Genomic DNA, 22,079 nt, shown 5'->3' with positions numbered 1-22,079 from the left:
CGCAGGGTACATAAGGCAGCGAGAGCCTTCAGTTCTGGCAGCCTAGGCCAGTCTGTGGGGTTCCCCTTGCTGGGGAGTGTGCAGCACTCCTGGCAGGGCGCCATGCCAGGCTGCGGCCTAGGTGCCAGACATCAGTAATTATGTTCTCTGTTGCACAATATTTAAAGAATGCCGGCCATGTAGGCTTTTGGTAGAGAAAAGAGTATATATTTTTTGAAATTTTATAGAAAAATGCTGTAAAAATGTGCCATATGAAAAGTTTTATCAGTTTAAAATGAAGGCTGCCTCCCCCTCACCTTCCCAGCCCTCAGAGGAAGGGAATAGAGGGAAAGGGGACTGAGGCATGTTACTGTTATAAAAATCTTCAACATATATAAATTAGCACCAAACAAAAGGATATTTGGAAATAATTTTCTCATTCAGGCAGTACAGAATTCCCTAGTATCACACTTGATTCTTAAGTCACGTGTATGGGGCTTGAAAGATCATTACCTGATACCACAAGTTCTTGTGCAAACTAGAATGATAAATATCTGAAGAGGTATCTTGAGTAGAAATATGTTTGCGTGTATATATGTATACACCCTCTTATGTACACGACTGCCAAGCTTGATTATTTTTTTTTTTCATCTACTTTGCTGGCATGACTTTTTTGCTGCCAGTATATTTGTATTGTCATACGTCACAGGGCTTATGCTTGGTTTATAGCTTTATTATTAGCAATGCTGCACAATCTGTATGCCAGAACATCTGGGGCATCCTGTAAATGTGGAGCATTCGTCAGTATGTGGTATTAGAAGAATCCTAGATATTTAAGTAGGATTTGAGTTGGTTATCCAGCAGTGGCAAGAACAGCATTCAACCTTATTGCTGCTAATATTGGCAGAGATGTATGTGTTAATGTCTGTAGCAAAATCTAGTAGTAAACAGTAATGGCAAAAGCTGCTTAATCCATCAAGAGGCAGAAGGACTTCTTTATGTATTTTAATGTCCTGTGTTGCATTTCAGTTGATTATGTCAATGCTTCTATTATGGATGATCATCTCCTTTGCTATAATAACCACCCCAGAATTTTTGTCATATACTAAAATGCTCCTTGCCTTTCTTCTTCTGAGGTCATTTATTCAAAACAATGCTACAGTAGTCTTCCCGTGATTTCCATGAGTTATGAAGTGTCATAACTTGGTTGTGTTTTGCCTGATAAATTTCTTTAATCTTCGTGCTTCAACTGTGTTTTTCTTACTAAAAGTAAAACAAAACTCAGCTCAAAGAAAGGCACACGATTTATGTCTGTCCTTTGTCTGGTTAGGCAGAGTAGAAAAAAAAATAGTGAAGGTACCGGTGTGTGTGTGGGGGATTTCCCTTTTTCCCTGCATCCATTACAATTTCTTATTGAACACTTTTGCTCATGTAATGATTTTATAGTCTGGAATAAATAGGCTGGGAAAGCACACTTTACTTTCAAAACAGATTTTGTCATTTGCAAATGCGTCCAAACTATACACAGTGTCCATGCTGCTTTATTGCAAGTAGTAACCTATGCTGGAGTAATTTTAACTTAGTTCAGATACTTAACTGTTATTGTAGATAATACCCAAGCCTTGTAAAGGAAAGAGGGTACAAAAATAGTTTGGTTTGAGAATGTGTATATATATATTCTTTTTCCCTGTAGCCCATTATATAGCAGTAGAAATTATTTACAGTACGACAGTGAAACCACACATCGGTAGAGGAAATCAGTAGTCTGATTAGTTTCAGAAACTTTGTGTCATCATCAAAAATTTAAGTTTATATTCTGCTTTGTATGTTTTATATGTGTGTGTATATGTGTATGTATTTTTTCAAAACAAATTAAGATGATTACTTTAGCTTTTTTTTGGTTTGTTTTTTGTTTAATCCAGGAGAAGGATTCACACAGCAAGTGTGCATGTATATCTGAAAGGTGTGTGTCTGTGTGCATAAATGCATGTATAGAAGTTGTGGAAACTGGCTTGGTTTAAAGACACAAGTTATTTAGAGTCCTGTGAAACTTCAAGATAGCAATGTCCATTTCAGGACTCGTAAGGCAGTGACAAATACTACGTGGGTTCCTGTGGTTCAATACAAAGATCAGCTCTGAACTAGTTAAAGCTGATGTTAGTTAAGGCTAATGTTAAATATAATTTTGATGTGGGGAGGGGGAGAGGGTAAGAAGAGAGAGAAAGATATTAAAAAATAGGAGAAGTGAGCCACTGCTTTTCTGTTCATTTCCAACTATTTTATCCAGAGGAGGATGGTAGGAAGAATAAATAGACAATGAATGACAAACTTCTGTACTTAGTGCTGATAAATAGGGCTCAGTATCGGTGTTTCTCACTAATGCAGGTAGAGGCTCCAATGTCTGTTGAGTGTATGTAGGACCTTTGTCGTCAATAATCCATTAGTGTAAATTCAGTCTTATGCAGACAGTGCTTGCATCGAGGAATGGAATGAATAAAACCTTTGCTGTCTGTGTCTCTAAGTGCAATTTTGATTTTGTTTTGATTTCATGTGTCACATATAGGGAAGGGGAAAGTTTCTAGGTCTGTGTACTGTTTGAGTTCTTTTAGAACACTCTTTTAAAAGTGAATGCTTTTTACATGAACGTGTGGGTGTTTTTTTTTTTTTCATTCTTTTTATTTATTTATTTATTCTTAAAAAAAAAATGACTTGCCATCTGCTTTGCCAGACAGAGCACTGTCCCTGCAACGACTTCAGTGCTTTTACTTTCTGGAGTATTAGTGGCATGCAAATAGTTTTAAGTATTTCATGTGTTGCAACAGTTCATCACTTTATCACAGAATTTATCACACGCTCATCATTTAATCTGGCAATCTTAATGTGGGTTTCTTTTTTTTTCTCTCCTTATGGTTATTTAGAAGTCAATATTCATAACTGTTTAGTCCTTTCCTATGGTGGGGACAAAGTGTGAGCTTTTGACTCAGAACGAATGTCAGCAGAGATGGGTGTGCTTGTGGCACTTAGACACAGGCTGCTCGTTCCAGGCGTCCCTTTGCATTCAGCAGCTCTTGTGGCTCCTCCTGAAGTAGGTTTGTGGCTGCTTCCAAAGTTCTTGGTGAGGAATCTGCTCACCGACTGTGTCACTGAAATGTATTCCGGCTGGGCATGGATTAGTGAAACCCATGAAGAAGCTTGAAGAGTGACCACGAGGTTTGGTCCCTCCTCTGCCTCATGTCCCCTGTACAGGCGTCTGAGCCACGGCACCACAGCCTCCTACCCATTTTTGCAGGCTCCTGCATGGCTCTTTGGCAGGAGAGTTTTGTCTTTTTGTGAGGTAAACCACTACAGAGGAGCAATCTCTTCTTAAACCCTGATTTGAGGACTCTGTTTTACCCATTCTTTCTAACCTTAAAGGCCTCGCCTAATGTTTCACGCCGACCTTACAGATGCCTGCCAGTACCTAAAGGGGGCCTACAGGGAAGCTGGGGAGGGACTCTGTCAGGGAGTGTACTGATAGGGCAAGGGGGAATGGCTTTAAACTGAAAGAGGGTAGGTTTAGATTAGATACAAGGAGAAAGTTCTTCCCACAGAGGGTGGTGAGGCCCTCGCACAGGCTGCCCAGAGAAGCTGTGGATGCCCCATCCCTGGAGGTGCTCAAGGCCAGGCTGGATGGGGCTTTGGGCAACCTGGTCCGGTGGGAGGTGTCCCTGCCCAGGGCAGGGGGCATGGAATTAGATGGTCCTTAAAGTCCCCTCCAACCGAAACCATTCTATGTTGCTATGACTTATCTTGCTGTTACTGGATTTCTAATATCAAGGGTTTACCCTCAGGTATCCAAGTTGTTACGAAGGAGTTTTGTGAGAGATACAAAGCATCTCTGACAGGAGTTTGTCTCTAAAATGATCTGTTTTCTTGTATGGGAGAGCTGGTGCCATTGGCAGACCTTAGGTTTGTGTAGTTTTTAAAGGAATATATTTTCACCACCTCATAAATCCAACTATACCCTGTGTACCACTTCATGTAAACCTAGTACTGAGCGGCTTTGGCCCTGCGGTTTGGTGTTGTGGAAGAGCAGCTTTGTTGTTCTTCCATGTGCTGCACTGTGGATGTTCACCTCTGTTGCTCATAAACTGTTTTGATATTTAGTAATGCTCACAGTGGATCCATCATCTGAAAGCACAGTGTGTTTTGGGGGTTGGTGAATAGACCGCTCCAGAGCTATGTGTAAACTTCAGGAATTTTATCCAACTGCTTAGGCTAATTTCAGACCTGTGCCTGGTGAATATGCAGGGAGCACTGGGGTTTGTGACACAGTTTATTTTTCCTTTGGGAGAAGGGGATGACTCTTACACTACTTGAGATGCAGTGAAACCCACTGGATGGTGCCTGTCCACCTCTGTCCCTCCAGCCCTTCCCAATCACTTAAGAAACAGAAGAGGGTTCCCAGGAGATGTTCTTGTACTAACCTTTCGTTGACCATTCACACCTGGTGATGGGGGGATTTGGGAGACGTTCATACTGGTTTGGGATTCAGTTCTGAGCTGGAATGAGTCAGAGCAAGTGCATTTGCTCAGATGGCCTGGCAGGAGATGGAGCCTGATGGGCAGGTACTTTCCTCCTGCTGTGCCTCCCATCACGCTGCTCAGGGGGAGAAGAGCTGAATGAAATATATAGGCGTTCAATTCTGAGCTACTCAGCTAGATAGGAAGAGACCTAATTTCCAAATATTTTTCAGCGTATTTAGGTCACTGATGGCTGCTGAAGTCAGTGGTGCTACTTACATGAGGAAAATTTATGAAGACATTTCCTGAAGTATTATTTGCAGTGAGAATTGCAGGAAGGGGAGAGGGAATAGATGTAATACTTCGTAGAAAGAATGGAAATAGGAAAACCTGATCACAAGACTCCTTTTTATTATAAGATTTACCGCCTTTTCTGTTGAATTCCTTTCCAAATGAATCATAACAATCTGAGTTGTTAAACAAGGAAACCAAGCGTATTTGTTCCATTCTTGCTGGATCTCAATGGCAATAAACAAGGTCTTAAACAGAGGGCTCACAGGCTACGGATAGAAATATAGCTGGAAGTAAGAGGCCCAGAACAGCATTTTATTTTTAACATGGCATTGACTAGCTTCAGTAGACAAACAAGTAGTATTGAAGATACCTCAAAAAACATCTGTTTTCACATAGAAGTATCTCTGATTAGTTTCTGGCAATCTGAAGTAGTATGCTAGCACTTACTTGGGACCTGTTGTTTGAATAAATTGAATAATATTTTCAAATTAACTGTCTTTATTGTGAGAAAGGCTGGTTCTGTTCCCGTGTGTGTGTGTTATGAGCAAAGAGACTTGCATGTTCTCTTCTTCCCTTCCTTGTTTTCCCTCCCCCTGTACTTTCTGCCAGCACAGATTGTGGGTGTGTATTGATCAAATTACAAGAAATTCAGACTTTAATTGGTTCTTTAGAACAGTCTTAGGACATGGAGAATCTTTTTTTTTTCCTTCTTTTTTTCTGGACAGAGACTGATAAAGATCAGTCCAAGGACAGGTGAGTAGTTTAGACTCAGTAAAAAGCATGTGGAGCAGGAGAGGGAAATGGGATTTGCAAAAGCGCAAAATGGCTCTGCCCTGCTAGTTGCTCTTGCTCTCATTTGAAGTATGAGTACTTGGACATGAAGCAGGCTTGCATGTTGAAATGTCTTGAAAGATACCAAGATAACTGCTTGCAGTAGCAAGTTACTGAATGTAATGAGGCAATAGTTTCAGTGTAGATGCAGTACAGTTGTTGATGATGTTTGTTTTTTTTTCCCTTTTTTCTTCCGCAGATATTCCTGAAATACCAGAAAGCATCTCATTCTGCAAAGCACTACAGGTAGCAGATTTCAGTGGGAATCCACTGACTAGGTAATTTCCACCTTCTTCTTAGTACTTGCCATACCAGAATTACAATCTTGCTGTAACAATTACAATTTTAAATAAGCCCTTAAAAATTGTGATCTAGCATCTCTATGAAATCTTGCCAACAGCGTCTGTCTCTGGCAGTGATTGTAGCAAAAGTTCAGATTTAAAAAGCGATGTGCTGGGAGGGGATGAAATTTGTTAGCCAACCAGGAAAAATGTAAATCTGATTCTCTCCATTTTCGTTTCTCTTCTTAAACGTGTAGGATAACCACGCTCGTACTTGGGAGAGATAAGGCCATGGTTAGCATGAATGTGTTGGCACAAACCCAGGTGCCTGACAATTTGGAATAGAGTGTAGATCAGCCGCTGCAGATAATGGCTTTTTCTAACGATTAAAGCTTGGACTAGTGTTTCATCACTCTCCTATCAATTGGGACACAGTGACATGCAGTAACATGTGGCAAAAATGCACCGTGTACATTGGTGGCTGCTACTGCAGCTCCTGGTCTGTGTTCTGACGAACTGGGGCACGAGGATTACACACATCTACAGAAGAGGAGCTTTGTTTATGTTTCTCTGTTCCACTTGCTGACAATTTGGAATGTATAAAGTGAAATGAGACTGGAGATAGCAAGGAAGAGAAGAGGTGATCTGCCAGCTAAGGCCTTTGAACGCTGTTTGGAGAACGATTTCCTAAACCAGCCTGTGCCACAGAGCTCCTTTGTGATGCTGAGCAATTCACATAAGCCGGAGTATTCACAGTGGGCATTAACCGACTTGCTTTGCTGTGCGCTGAGATAGGCTGGGAATACTTGCATGATTAGCTGGCTGGCTGGAGTGCATGAGTGGTAACAAACAGCTGAGTGTCTGTAATATCTTAAGCCGCTGCAGCGGTTTCGCAGGACAGCTTCTCCCACATAGGCAGCTGAGATTCTTCAGAGCTGCGCTTTGAATATAGCGCATAGTGCATGCTAAGTTCTCTGGAAATTCGGATCTCTAAGCATTAAAGGGACACTTGTGATCTTAATCCCTGGGCCTCTGTAGCCCATTTATATGCTGAGGATAATAATACCACAAAAATCTGGTAAAGCAAACTGAAGCTGAACTGGTGTTTAGATATTAAAGTGATGAGGGTCACTGGGCAGCCTTTTCCTGGAGATGAGTGTGCTGTACATAAAGCACAGAGCTGCATCTCATGGTATTGAAATAAAAATAAAAATAAAAATAAATAATAATAAAAAAAAAGTAGCAGCATGTTAGCTGTTGTTGTTCTCCATTTTGTGCACTGAATAAGGCCTGAGGCCCAGCCGATGGATCTCCTTCGACAGCATCTGTAAGGCATAACTACAGCTGAGAGGAATTAACAAAAGAATTGAAAGGCTTTTTAATGGGGTTGAAATAGATCTCATAATTCTTTGTTGGTGGTTGCAGGAGAACTTTAAAAATTCTTGATAGAGTGGCTCCAAAGTATGTGTGTGTCCTGGAAAATATCACTCCAAGCAACCTAGTAAGTTAGAAAACAGAGATAACAGAAGCTGTTTACACACGGTTGCCTGGTGCTTCCTATGAAGAGGCCCAGAATTTCAGTTTTACCTGTGTAGCAGCATGTAGGTCTTGGCACTAATTAGCCCAGATGGGGTGATAAAGCCTAGCAGTCATTTCCTTTTATGTGTGATATGCTGGAACTTTTTTTTTTTTTTTAAGCTATTGATTCTTGCTCTTATTTTCACTGAGCTTAAAAGCCAGTCAGAGGTCTTCCCAATCGATGCCCTTCCACTAATACAGTATGTTGCCTCATTGTCAAATTTAATGGCTGGTGAATCTGCACTATTAAAAGTGGCTGCTTTTCAGCTGCTTTCAGATGATTTGGAGCTTGCATTCATAAAAAGGAGGCCCATTTTTTGTAGGTTAGACCAGAAGACCACAATAGATATACACAATGCTACAGATAATCAGATCGTTTAAGTCAAGTCTTAAGAGTATAAGAGCCTAAATGGTGAAGATGCTGCTTCCAAGCCTGTTGCTATTGTACAGTTAGGGGGATTGTAGAGGTCACGTTGTAGAGACCCCAAGTGAGTTCTGTTAGTAATGTACAGAAAATAACAAGGCAGTATGGAGTTGAGCACATGAGAAGTCCCCCTACTGTCATTTGTCTGCTTCCCTTTCCCCATCATGTGCAGCTGTTTGCCTGCACACCACGTCTCCTGTTAGAGGTCTGCGGGTTGCACCACATACCTGGAGCTGGGGGACGTGGGGAGCAGGAACCAAACCGAGTGCTACGGCCTGGGCTTAGGTTGCAGGCTCTGAGGATCGTGCAGAAGACTTGGGGAGCACTTTGCATATGCTTGCATTTTATAGTGAAAGAGGAGAGGGATTACGTGCTGTTGTGTTGTGAAGCAGTGCATGTGGAGGGCTGTAACAACGGAACATTGTCCTGATAGCGAACAGACTGTTTCTTCAAAACGCAGCAGCTGAAGAGCAGCCTAGTGGCCAACACAAAATGGCCCAGCTCTGAGCATGTACGCAACCGAACGTACTGCATGAAACTAATTTGCTTGATTATTTTACCATATGGGTGATGCAGGATAATACCAATAGATTTTTTTTTTCCTATTTAATTTTCAATTTATTAAAATGCTTTGTATGTTCTCAAGTCATATGGCTTTTTGAAGCTGTAAATTGGAGACAGGGAAGAGAGGAGTCAGGAGACGGAGTTATTACCTGCACTTTGACACAGAGGAAACTTTAAAGTTTGTCAGCTATGTTTTTATTTATTTATTTATTTTACTATGATCCCTAGAATTTTTGGGAGTCTAGGCATTCCTCCCCTCTCTGTGTACATTGGCTAAATAGGCTCCAGTTTTCTGCTACACGATCTCTTTTTTTTGCTGTGTATTATATTAATGTGAATACTTACACTGGAAGTCCTTGACTTGAATTAATATCTCCATAGGTTGCCTGAGAGCTTTCCTGAATTACAGAATCTAACATGTCTATCAGTAAATGACATCTCTCTGCAAGCACTACCTGAAAACATTGGGAAGTAAGTTTTTTTTTTTTTTTTTTTTAACTTTATTGATATCTTTATTTTTCTGTCTTGTTATACATACTGTATAAATGACTTGTATAACTGTAAATAATATGATTACCTATACAATTATTTACAGGTTGGTTGGTTTGTTTGTTTTCTTCATATTGATCTGTTTAAAAAAATCACTTTGCATTTTCACTTACCTTTAGCAGGCTACCGCAGAAACTGAATCATGTATGTTTATGCTTATGCTCTGTTCTCAGGGATTTGGAGTAACTTGGATTTTTAAATGCAGAATTAAATAGGTGTCTTATGATGCAGAACTGACCTTTTACTTTCCTTTGCTGTGATAAAGGCCATTGATCCATTATTGTAAACATGTCAGCCAGCTTGCAGCTTAGCTCAAAACCAGACAGTGCTGGCACAAGAACAAACGGGTAAAAGCTGGCCATGATCAGGCTGGAAATTAGAAGGTTCCTAATCATAGCAGCAGTCTGCTTCTGAAAAAACTCCAGCAGGAACTGTCGAGATGGAAACTCAGAAAACAGCTCTTAAGGTGAAATTTGATAAACTTTTGAGATGTTTGTTAGCTCTGGAAAGCAGAGCATGATTGCAGGGACAGAATTCCAAAGTGGAGCACATGAAAAGTAAAGTGTACTTTATGTCTGTCTCATTCTGATTGTAATAAACATCCACGCTTGCAAACAGGAATGTCTTCTCTCTTAGTGGAGGCAAGGGTAGCTCTTCTGATTTGAAGGAGAAAAGGCATTTCCGTGTCTCAATTAAACAGGTGAGAGTGGCTTTGCTCATTCAGTTTAAGGGCCCATCTAACTTTCTTCTCTAGTTGTACTAAGCAGATGCCTAGTGAGGATTAAGAAGTAAAGTGTGTGTTTGATTACTGCTCTTACCGTCCTCTGGTTCAGGGAATTTCCTGAGTTTTGGGTTGTGGTTTGTCTAATGGCAGCAATAACGAATCCCTCTTCCACTTACTAGTCCAGTTTCTCATTGAGTTTATGGAGACATCTTTAGTATTCGCCCCTGGCAAATAGTTGCAAAAGTTTATTACCCATTGCATTGGTTTTCTTTTGTTTGTTTGTTTTTGGGCCTGACTCCACCTGTCTGACTGCTTTTTTTGCTAGTGTTGGAAGAGACAGTGAACAGTTGATCCCTATGCCTCTTGATCTGCCATTGACTTTGTAGATCTCTATTATATCCCCAGGTGCTTTTTTTTTCTTTTTTTTTTTTTTTTCTTCTTATTTTTTTTTTCCAGGCTGAAGAGTTTCGCTCGCTATTCCAGCTTCAGAAATAGTTTTCACTGAACTTAAGAGATCTGTGCTTTAGCTCAACTTTATTACGTTTATTGGGAAACTCACCATTTTAGAGAAATAGAAATTTCCTGCAGCCCCTGATAGTTCTGCCTCTCTGGTTACTGTGCCCAGTGTGGATGTTGAGTTGTGTAACAGTAGAGACCTGTTAATCTTGGACATCCTTTCAAAAAGTGGAGTATTTTTAACATGGATTTTTTGGGGAGCCAGCATAGTCCCTAACAATCATCAGAAGCCAACTGTTTCTAAATAGAGGACTCCTCCAGAAGGGATCTTATTGAGAGCTCCTGCAATGTAGTCAAGTCCAGACCAGTACTGCTTTAGCCACTTCCTGTGTGTATGAAAGCTGTCAGCTGGCACCAGGCCCAACAGAAGTAGAAAATACCTTTTGAAACCTTCCACAAGCACTAACAGGTACAGCTAATGTGTGCCCACTGACTACGGCAAAGTCTTACTAAAAATTGCACGGGCTGGGGCTTTTGTGACATTCTTTCTTTTCTATAAAAAGATCACGAAACTTTTCTTGCAGCTTTTCACAGCACTGGCAGCTAAGAACAGGCTTGTTCGGACTTCTCAGTTACTGAAAACCTAGGGATAAAATTCCGCATCCTGCCTGGTTTTGAAAATGAATACAAGAAACATGACAAGCTGAAACAATTCCCAAAGTATAAGGGGGACTGCTGCTTTGCAAATAATAGCTGGAGGAAGGTCACTGGCTTCCCTGTCTGGTCACTGCCTTCTGTGACTTGACCTCCTTGCTTACCCTGCCTGTCATTTGATCACGTGGCTCACGGTGGCTCTATTTTGGAGCAAATGAATAGAAACAGTTTTGGTTTATATGGGGATACCAGGCATTTGCAGAGATGTCAGTTACGTTCAGTTCAGCTATGCAAGAATAAATGTAATAGTCTTCCGAATTTTGATCCTAGGTAGTCCAAGGAGATGATGTGAAACTATTTCAACCTTATGTGAGCTGTTGCATACAGGTTTTGAGGGTTACGCTGCTGTATTCTGCAATTCCCAATATTGAAGCAAAAAACCAGGAATCTTCACTTGCTTCAGGAAGAATTATGCTTGTCTTGGTGTTCCTGGTAAATTTTCCTGGAGGGCTAGACTTTTATTCAGATCTGATAGGCCTGCTTTGATCTGAAAAATACACCCAGCATAGCTTTCTAAGAATATGCATAGTTTATTTATACAAACCCACATTTTTTTTTTTTTTTTTCTTTTTAGCAAATATTTCTGCTAATCAGGTTTATGCTTAAAGACAGAAGTGTGTTGGGCTGTTCTCTTTGGCTCATCAGGTATTCGCAATAGATAGGAATATGGCAGTTCGAAAGTAAGCTTTGGCATTTCCAAAACAGAAGAATATTAACATAACAGGAAGGGAACTAATGACAGATCCCACAGAAATGTAACCATTCCTGAACTCTATTGGGGAATGTTGATCTGCATTGGAATACATTGAACTGACCTAAATCCTACCCAATGACTTTTTTTTTTTTAATACATCTCATGTGTGGACCAGTAGCAAAAGTGTAGGGCTCTTTTTCTGTCTGTTCTCTCCTTCAGACTACAGAATTTCAGCCATCAGTGATGAAGAGAAAGGTATTCTAATTATAGCTGGAAGTGATTGAGAAGTCTTGTTTATAGCTAATTAGGACTGCAGCACAAAGTCCTTACATGACATTTACCACTGAGAGTGAATGTTATCAACATTTCTGAATACTTCTACATCTATAAATAATAAATTATTATTTTTCCGTCTAGCTACCAACAGGTGCAGCTTTCCTTTACACACAAGCTTCATCTTTTAAGTGTGAAATTATAATTTAAGTGAATTTGTTTGTCCCGTTGATTGCCTTATGTTTGATAAAAGCAGTGAAATACTCAGTGGATTCTCCAAATGTCGTATACTCGTGTTTTTTGTTCCCTTCTCTGTTTTCTTTCTTCTGCACTTTTTGGGACCCCCAAAATGCTAGGTATTAGGAAGAAGATAATGCTAATTGTCTCTGTGGCTGAAGAGACCAAAAAAGGCTCTTCCAGGTGTTGGAATGTTTGCAAATGCCTTACTGGAGTTCCTGGGTGTTTTGGATAATGATCCATGGTATTATTTGATGGAGTACAATGGGCTTTGTGTGAGATGGTCAAATAGTGAGCAAGCAAGTACATACTTGGTGAGTTACTCTGCTACAGCTGTATTTATTTTGGGGAAAAATGTGACATCCATGTGCTTGCTACTGGTCTTCTGGCCACTAGAGTATGTGAAAATGTAGGGAAAAAAACATGCTAAATTATTACAGTCCTAGAGCCTTGTCTGGGAAACTGCCTAATACAGCCAGTGAAATCTCTAATTCACCTTATAGCCATCACTATGCACTTAATGAATACATGTATATATATATATATATATAGTTAAACAACCTACTTCAAATGTGGTGGCACAACAGATTTGCCCTCCTGCATCATATAGGGAAAGCAGCAAAAGTAACAGCTCGTTTTTTTTTGAACGGCAGCACTTGAGAGGTTAGTTCAGAAGTTACCTACCTGGCAGTAGGTAATAATCTTCTATTTCACTCATTTTGAGCATTTTGTGGACGTGAGTCTTCCAGATATTCACTCCAGTTTTCCCATGCTCTGATGTATAAGATGAATACCAATGATCAGCTTCACTGTCTCAGGCGAGTATCTTAATTCATTCAAGCTTTTGATATGTAAAGTTGCTGTTTATATTTTTATTGTGCCTTTAAGAATTCCTCTGCGTAGTCCTTTTGAATGTTTCTTTTCCTTCGTGCTGCCAAAGTGGAGTGTACGTGAGGCTCCCAGGTGGGCGTTTGAAGAACATAGGCAATGCCTCTCTATTCCCTTTTGTCTTCTTGCTTGTACACAGCCATACTCAGTGTACATCACCTCGCCTTCTTCTCTGTGACCAAATCAATCTGCATATCCAGTGCTGGTACACGTGCTACAAGTTTTCCCTTGTCAGATAAAAACACTTCTTTTTTTTTAAGCCCTTTCCTCGTCTGTAGTTTTAGTGTGTCACAGATCTTTTTGCTGTGCTCTGCTTTGGGACTTGGTAATGCACTAGATATTTTAATATTAGCAATGCTATTTTTTGAGTGTTTCTCTGTGGTCTTTTTAACTCATGGTGTGGAGTAAAACAGTGAATGTTAATGCATTAAGCTAATAATTAGTTGAGGAGGAATAGGAGTTGTCCTGTTATCTAGTTGAACCATTCAGAGAAACAGGTTATACAATTTGAGCTGTTAGTGGGAGTGTCTTTTTCAGTGTTTCTCAGCCTAATGAAGCAAGTCTAATTTCCCTGCCTATTCTGCAGCACCAGGACTGTGAATGCAGAGCTGTCCGACGAGCAGGTGTAGTCTGTTCCTCCCACCACGGGTAGCATTTAGCAATTTCCATTTGCTTCCAGGGTTTTTCTTCAATAGCTCCTTACTTAACATCCAGAACACAGGGCATAACTTTTTCCTGAAATTCAAAACTCAGGGTGTTTCTTTGTACCTGCCTGTAAACCTTCCTGGGGCATGCCTTACAGTGATGAGAATAATCAGGTGCACGTCCATCCCGAGCACATTCTGTCCTTACGTGTTGGCTTCGGGGTTAGTTCCCTCCACCCTACAGAGTGATGTTGGCTTTTTACCAGCAAAGATTTGGGAACTTAGAGATTCGTGCTGTGCTTAAATTGTGATTTAAGGCCTGCTGCCCATCAGCATACAAAACATCTCTCTCTTATCCAATCTTTAGCTTTCACCATTTTTTTCAGCTGTCTTGCCCATGTCTGAAAAAGGCAGACATGATTGGTAGCATCCCCACGATTTGCAACCTTTTCTTTAGAGAACTGCACAGTCTGTGATGCAAGGAAGTAGAGGAGCTTCATGTTGGCTTTAGAAACCTTTAAAATGGGGAGGTGAGAGTTTCTTTAGATGGGAGGGATATTCTTCTGATGGATGCCAATGACTGATGAGTCTGGTTTACCCCCAAGCTTGCAAGCGGGCTGAGTGGATCTGTGGGCCTTACTACTGAGAGGGAATTACCAGGTAAGCAGACAAATTCTCCTCTTAATGTCTGCAGCTAGCATATGCATTTCATAATGCAAACAAACATAATGCAAAGAGCAGAACAAATGTTAGGGCACTTAGGAGTATTGTTGTGTTAGAGGTGTGCTTTTCAAGAGTCACAGAACCACGAGTATCCAGAGATTTCGTGTTAGGGAAACAAAGTTGCTGAGCGTGACCTTTTAATATATATGTTTTTAATTCTAGATGTTTGGAAGTTTTCAGCAACTTTCTGAATTCAGAATCTTTAATGTTGATCTGAATAGGAGTAGCTGGAGAATAAAAGGTGTTCAAAGGCAGGGGCGATACTCTTAATGCAGATGGTCCAGGAGCAGATCAGAATGGCGTGCTTATTTTGCTAATGCATTCCTGGGCCAGTCTTGGGCTGTATTTTGTTTAGTGTATGCTAGAACATCACGAGTGTGGACTGTGCATCTGGCAGCACTGCACAGAGTGGGAAAAGCTCTGGGAGTTGTCTGTAGCAAGACAGCATTCAGGTTTAGCATAATATGGCCTTACATGATAACAAAAGTCGGGAGGCTTACCTTGCAAACACATAGAAGAACTATTTGTAGTTGGCCTGACTAGGCTGACTATATATAGGATTAGAAGTTTGCACTCTGAATTTAGCATGACAAGGAATATTTACAGTTTGAGTAGGAGGAGTGTTTGGTGCTAATCACAGCTGTGTGCTAAATGGCAAAACTCAATGTTAAGGAACTCGAAAGTTTATTTCAGGAACAATGAAATAGTGAGTGCGGTACCATCTGGCCTTTAAAGAAGAGAAGTTACATCTTGTATGCTGTACAAGGAAGAAGCCCTTAACATATATTTAGCAATTATTTTTTTGTAAATAAAATAATAATATGCAATTTTGTTTAAGGAGTGGGAAACGTATGTTGCATGAGTGGAATGGAAGAGATTTTGAAAATCTTGTTGTAATAGTGAATTGGCTTAGCTTCCCCAAATTGTTTCAGTAATCTTGATAAGCAAATTGAAGAAAGCATTCAAAAGTGAACAGACTGTGCTGTAATTATAAATCTCTCTTATCTCTTAATAATTCCTTTTGAAGGTCATACTGAGTTCAGTTTCCCTGTCTGTCTTTTGGACCATGCTCGCTGCTGTGTGTGAGAGAGAGAATTGAATACAGCATCTTAGAAAACAAGCTTACATAGAAAACTCTTCCTAGTTAGCAGCTTAGACTACCTCTGCTACAGATCTAAGGAGCTTCTTGGTCATAAGCTGTACTACTCTGCTCCTTTTTTATAATTTGGATGCGGCTTGTACTGAATTGTCTGTTTAGTCTTTCCTCTGGTGAGTGGCTGATAAGATACCGATATTTTTCTTTCTTTCTTTTTTCCCTTGTGGCAGACCTGTAGCTCTTTTACAAGCCAATTAATTGTATCAACAGTTTGATGCAAGGAACTAATGATTCAAGTGCTCTTCCTCTGCCTTTAATGTCTTTCCTGTTTAAGTCTAGGAAGACAAAATTATCAACTTGGCTTTCTTTTGAGCCTACTCTAGATGGGTTCTCTGGGGAAGCCCTGACAGCCCTTCATAAGTTTACCCTTCATGAAGGGGAAACAAAAACCAACTTCACGTGCCTTTCCCTCATATATTATACATGTAAACTTGAGAGGAAAAGATAGTGTTTAGCTTAGATGCAAGTTGCTTTGGGTTGGTTTGCCTTTAGAGGGGAGGGGGGTAAATGGTCTCAAAGGTGACTTTCGGAAGAGTGGTCTTCAGGCCTGCTGAGGAGGAGATGTAACAACAGCTTCATCAAAACTGAAGCTAGCTACCTTGCTTTGTAGTTGTTTTTATAGCAGCCCTTATATTCAGAGGTAAAACAGTTCGACCTCAGGTGTGTGAAGATGGTATGCTTTGAATGGATAAGTGCCCTCATTTAGGAAATGAATTTGTGCTGTAGTTTCAGGCTCACCTAAGAGTTTGTAGGATTCAGGAGCTAAGACTGCAAAAAGCACTCTCCCTTATTGCATGATGTGGGCCTAAGGTCTCTCTTTAAATTCTCTTGGATTGGTCTTGCAAAAATTCTTCGTCGTTCACGTTGTACAACAGGTTTCTGTAACTGAAAGGGAACCAAACAAGGAGGCAGGAGAATGGTTAAACTGACATTTGGAGGAAAAAAAAAAACAACACAACTTTAAGCTTAAGGTAGAAAGGAAGCTAGCTGCAGTTCTCTACTATTTGTAGGTTACCATATAATGGATATAAATTTTAAGGTTCTTTCATGATAGCTTTGTCTAATTATGTCAGTATTAAGCAGTAGCTGGAAGGAAAATAAGTATCTCGTGTTTAGCTTTCTAAAAAAGGGGGGTAAAACATGGACTGGGAGAATGTTGACCACAAGCTGCATGGTTACATGTTAGTGGAACCTTAGGGAAGTTGAGAGACGTAAGAATTCCCTACAGAGCTAATATTGCTTCTCCTGTGTTGGAAATGTCCTTAAACTCAAGAAACCCCCTGAGTTTCAGTGAATAATTTAGGTGCAGGAGTTTGGAGACTGGTCTTGCCAGGCTTCTTCTGCAGCCCTCATATGAAGAGGGGGTGAATGAAGGATACCTCTTAAGGGAGTGACCTGGGACAGGGGCCCAGCTGAAATAGCCACGTGTATGGCACTACTATTTTCAGAGAAGAAATTCATAGTTTCTTCATCTGCTCCTTCTCCCAACTCTTTCTGAATGCCTTGAGTAATGCAACAGATCAGTTCTGAAATCGCACTATTTCCGAAGTCTATAATAAGACCATTCCTCTTACTGCTATGCTACAGAGTTTATTAAAGATAACAGAGCTCAAAGCATCTTCTGGACCTCTCCTTCTCCTTTTCCTGTCAGCATAATGGACCTTGCTTATGGTTGGCCCTTTGGTGACTCTTTCTGTGCCCAGAACCATCCTTACTGCCTGGGACTTGCCTTTGTTCCATATAAATGCAGGGACCGTGCCAACTCGCCTGTCTTTTCCTTCTCTTTTCAATCCTGGAAATGTGAGGAAAAGGTCGTTCTTTATAGGTTGCTATTACCAAAACTGCGTTGAGGATTTTGCATTCCAATGATGAGCTGAAGCCTGCTGGAAAGATGCAAATGGGGCCTTGCATTTCTGCAAGTCCTTTATATCTTCATCTCATGCGATTTTGCTCCACTATTTCCCAATGTCTGACTTTTCCCATATGCTCAACTGTGTCATGCTCCTCACATAGGATTGAAATAATTGAGACTTCTATTAATGAAATGAGACTGCTCTTGTTCAGTTTTTTTTATTAAGAACATTAGCTTTCGTATTAGTCCTTTTATCCTTCATTTTAATTTTCTCACAGCTTTTTCCACCTTTCTTTTTCCCACTTCTTTTTAACAAGAAAATACTGCGTGTCACCATGCTTCCCTTTTCTTTCCTCAGAAGCCTTCGCTGGTGTACCCAAGGGCTTGAGCGCTTCTGGTCCTGTTGTGGTGAGGGGTGAGATAAATTGGGGCAGATAATGTTCTCTTAAGGCTGACTTTCTGGTGTCTTAAGTAGGAGAACGACACGGCTGTCTATGGTGTTAAAGCACCAGTATAACTCTTCTCGGCTTTGTCTTTTATAACTTTACAATACAGAGTATGCTTAACATATGGGATACACTGAAAAAGTTGTGATTTCATCCAAGGTAACTAGGGAATGTGTCTGTCTTTTTTCTATTTTTTCTTTTGTAACTGCAGTTGATAGTGTTTTGCTTACTGCAGTGTGTTGCTGTTGTCCACAGTCATCTATCTGCTTTTGAAATGGTTGTTTTGTAGGCTATGTTGCTACTGAGGCTTTTTTTTTTTTTTTTTAATTAATCCAAAGAAAAATAGCCTTGCTTTGGAAGAACAAAACCGTGCTTTAATTCCACTGTTAGTGGCTCATTCTACTGTTCTCTTTATTTTGGAAGGGATGCTGTCGTTGACATAAAGGAGTATTTGCAGAGTTCCCTAGGTGTATCCTTTTCTGTGGAACATGTTAGGCTGTGAGTTTCTCTCCTAAATCCTGGCAAGTGTCATCAGGAAAGATGTTTCCAGCATTTACAGACTACTTTATTCCTTGTAGTTTTGTCCTCAATTATTGCTTTCACGTTTCTTCTTTTCATCTACCTCTCGTGATGAACAGCAGTACTTACAGTTACATTAAGTCCAGCACTGATTAAACTTACCTGGTTTGTACTGAAAATGGCATTTTTAGCCATGTCATACCTTCAGATTCTGCTTGGTTCCACCCTTAAACCCGTAATCGTCTGGAATGCTAAAATGGAAAACTTGGTAATTATTTCAATTACTGGATCCTCTGGCTGGGTTTGCTGTTGCCTTGTGCTCAGTAATTTCACACACATGCTCAGCACTCCGTGTGTGTGGTAGCTTTTGTGGTGAGAATGATTACAATATTAATGCTTTTACAAGTTTCGGAGCTTCTTACAATAGTAACCTTGGAAAAGCACTCCCTTTCCCCCCTCCCCTTTAGAGTGCAGATGACATTTTGTTTGTACATTTTCTGATTTTGCAGGGGGAGAGGACTGTTTGTCGCTTTGTTCTAGAGCAGTCTGCAACGCTCTCCAGCGTGTTTGTATTTCTAAATGCGGTTGGTGAGCAGCTGCTGCCAGAACTGTGTCTCCTGCCCTAGCAGGCTGCATCGCCTTTGTGTTTTACAGATCACAACAACAACAAAAAAAAACAACACACAGTGACTGCTATTGCTCTCCTAGATTAAAATGAGGAATAGGGAAAGATTCTGAAATTGTTAAGGTATGGCTTCTTTTAGTTCCTTTGAAAATCTTCAGAAAGACTCTTTATTAACAATGCATCCACAAAATTAATGGCAGAGGGAAAAGACAAAAAAAAAATCATTTGGTATACTGTGAAAAATCTGTTTGTACCTGAGAAGAGGAAAAATTACACTTTTCAAAGATAAAGTGTTATTTCATCAGAAAACGTATTTGAACAACAGCAAATGGCTAAAAATCCTGTCTGTTTACATAACTTAACAGGGAGAAAATGTTAGTGAACATAGAATGCACTAAGGAGCCCTTGGTAAGTATAAGGAAGAGCTCGATCTCTGCTCTGGAATGTGTCAGATCGGTGCTCTGGTACATCAGCACACCTTGTCCATTTTTGCCTGCTATTTTATACTCTACATGTTTTCCCATGCAATTTTTAAATTGCAATATAGGCTTGCTGGGAGCCGATCCTATAACTTGCAGAAATTTAAGGCTAATGAGTTTCCTCATATTTTCTGGCCTCTTGTTTTGGAAGGATCCACCTTAATCATAATACTTCAGTCTAATGGAACAGCTTTGCTGATGTAAACTTTGTAGCCTTAGTCTCTATTTTACATGACTTCATTGTGCCTATTGGGGGCTGCTTATATTGTGTTTGGACTGGGCTGGAGAACCTGGAAGGAGTACAAAGGATAGATTAAAGGGGTGGAGGGAAGTGTCTTTATTTTGTTCCAGGGTGAAGTTGTAATTGTAAGCACACTCGGAGTAAGAGCAGCTGTAGAATAAAGAAGTTCTCATCTAGAAAGCTGTGTCACTGGGCACGAAGAAATAATCCTACAGGTAGTGGACTCACCTAAGAAGTCTAACGTGGGCCTGTGGTCAGCCACAGTCACCGTAAAGCACACGATCAGCAGCTGGGGGCAGATCCAGGGATCTGCAGGGCCACAGCTACCCAGGGCCTACCACGGTCCTGCTGGCTGAGGCAGCACAGATGCCCTCCTTGCACCTTTCTGGCAGCTGTACTGGCCCAGGTGTTTAAGGGGATTTATAGTACGTTGGATTAGGGATCTGTATTATTCTTTTTTGCTGGGCTATTTTTAAGGAGGATCAATTGCCTGAGCCGATTCACTGCCCTGTCCCAGTTTAATGATACAGTGAGGCTGCAGGCTGAGGAGGTGGCTCCAGGTTCCTCCTGTTGAGCGTGGTTTTGCTGACAAAGATTTCTGTTTAACCACAGCTGAAGTGATGTCTGATGTAAGAAGAGAAACTAAGAGATTGCACCATTTTACTCATCGACACTTCAGCGTGATGGGGAGGGAGATAAGTAGATGAAGGATGCTTTGTAAACACGAGATTCCTTGCAGCTTGGTGGTGTGTGCATCCTTCTTGTATTCTCATGATAAAAGTGGTTCGTGGGGCTGACCTCATACAAGCTTGAATTGAGAGCAAAATCTGAAGGAATTGGAATCTATTGGAATAGATTTCTGGAAAGGAAACCAGTAAAGCAAATTGTTGTGGAAATCAGGAGGTGGTGGTTAACATTTTTACGTGAGAGCCCTATCTCATGTCACTGGAAAGATGTCTTCTTTGCAACCCAGTTTCTGTCAAATGAGTTTGAATGGCAGTAGTTGAGTTACTCTCACTTTTAATTGATTTTGTGATAAGCTTCTACTTAAATGTCTTCACCCATATGGCGTGTTTTAACTGTTTTTCTTCTGGAGGAACGCAGAGCCCTTCGGGTAAAATTTGCTCATTTGAAAAGCCGGGGAGGGCTGTTAGGGATGTAATCAAAGCTCCTTTGTGATTTCGTTCAGTGTTCTCTGAATGCAGTGGAAAAATGGTGCTTGAAGTAAGGTGTGTTTTTTTTTTTTTTTTTTTTCCAGACACCATCCAAATTCAATTTGTGAAAAATGTTCTCTCCCTTCTCATAACTCATTACATCGATTATGTTGCCTTCCCTGCTTATATAGCTGCACTGGAGTCACAAAATGAAGGCTTTTCTTCAGTTTTATTCAGGGTATCAGCAGCTTTTCTGCTGGAGCTAACTAGTGATTGAGTGATTCAGTATGTTGGTATTGTTTGAAGTGGAAACAAAATTCCAATTTTATGTGGCCTTAATGCATGTTTTTGTTTTCCTGAGGTGTACAAACAAAAACTTGGCTTTGAATTTAACAGGTGCTTCAAATTTGGTGGAATTGTTTTTATTTTCATCTAGATATCGTTTAAGGCATGAGACATCGTCCCCCTCCCCTGCAGACCAAGGCAGAACATACTCTGTTGTAGGGAACTGCTTATTTGTAGTCCCCATCTCTGATTTGTCTTTTTCCCTAGGACGCTGAAGGATTAGAGCAGATTATAGTGTTGGGATAATGTCTGACTCCTTGTGTTCCATTTAGTCATAAATAAAACCCTGAAAAATCTGAATGTTGCTATGGTGATGTTAGTAAAAGCCCGGGATGTGGGGTAGTGAGCCGCTTAGGAGCATAATGTCACTTACGTTAATGAGCGTGCTGTAGTTAGAGCAGTGATGAGTTTACCTGATGCCCTCCAACTTCTGTAGCCCGTGACAGATTCTGGAAGCAAAGACGTAAATTCGTGGCATGAATATGCTCCGTTTAGTAATTTGCAACTGCCGACCTTTTAACAAGTGGAAAATTGTGTTTTGTCTGTTTACTTTCTAGCTCTAGTATTTTGAAGTGTCGCAGAAAAACAAGCAAAGACTTCCCCTCTTGGTATGCTTCACTTCACATGATGGTCTGATCGAGTTAAAAACCAAACAGCTCACAGCAGATTTTTGTTTTAAACTATGTAAACACTGTTGTTTTTTTTTTTTTCTTCTGAAAGCGCAGAATAGGAAAAGAAAGACTGCATTAAAATATGTTTTTTATTTTATTTTTCAGTCTTTATAACCTGGCTTCACTGGAACTTAGAGAAAATTTGCTGACATATTTACCTGAGTAAGTGATGTTTTGAATGTTTGATTACGTTTAGTGTAAAATGTTCTTATTATAAAAATCTGCTAACAGCTGAA

At 40.4% G+C, this 22,079-nt stretch overlaps 1 protein-coding gene across 1 annotated transcript in view; it reads left to right on the top strand.

Moving 5' to 3' along the window:
* Nucleotides 1-22,079, top strand: part of LRRC1 (leucine rich repeat containing 1) — a 68,452-nt gene that overhangs the window by 24,012 nt on the left and 22,361 nt on the right. Inside the window, exons 3-5 of the mRNA XM_032185430.1 lie at nucleotides 5,806-5,884; nucleotides 8,835-8,924; nucleotides 21,949-22,005. Of these exons, the coding sequence (XP_032041321.1) occupies nucleotides 5,806-5,884; nucleotides 8,835-8,924; nucleotides 21,949-22,005 (226 nt within the window). The remainder of the gene's footprint in view (nucleotides 1-5,805; nucleotides 5,885-8,834; nucleotides 8,925-21,948; nucleotides 22,006-22,079) is intronic.

The sequence above is a fragment of the Aythya fuligula genome, chromosome 3 (assembly GCF_009819795.1).
Source record: "Aythya fuligula isolate bAytFul2 chromosome 3, bAytFul2.pri, whole genome shotgun sequence".
NCBI lineage: Eukaryota > Metazoa > Chordata > Aves > Anseriformes > Anatidae > Aythya > Aythya fuligula.
The sequence above is the reverse complement of the archived record's forward strand: the minus strand, read 5'-3'. Positions and strand labels throughout refer to the sequence as shown.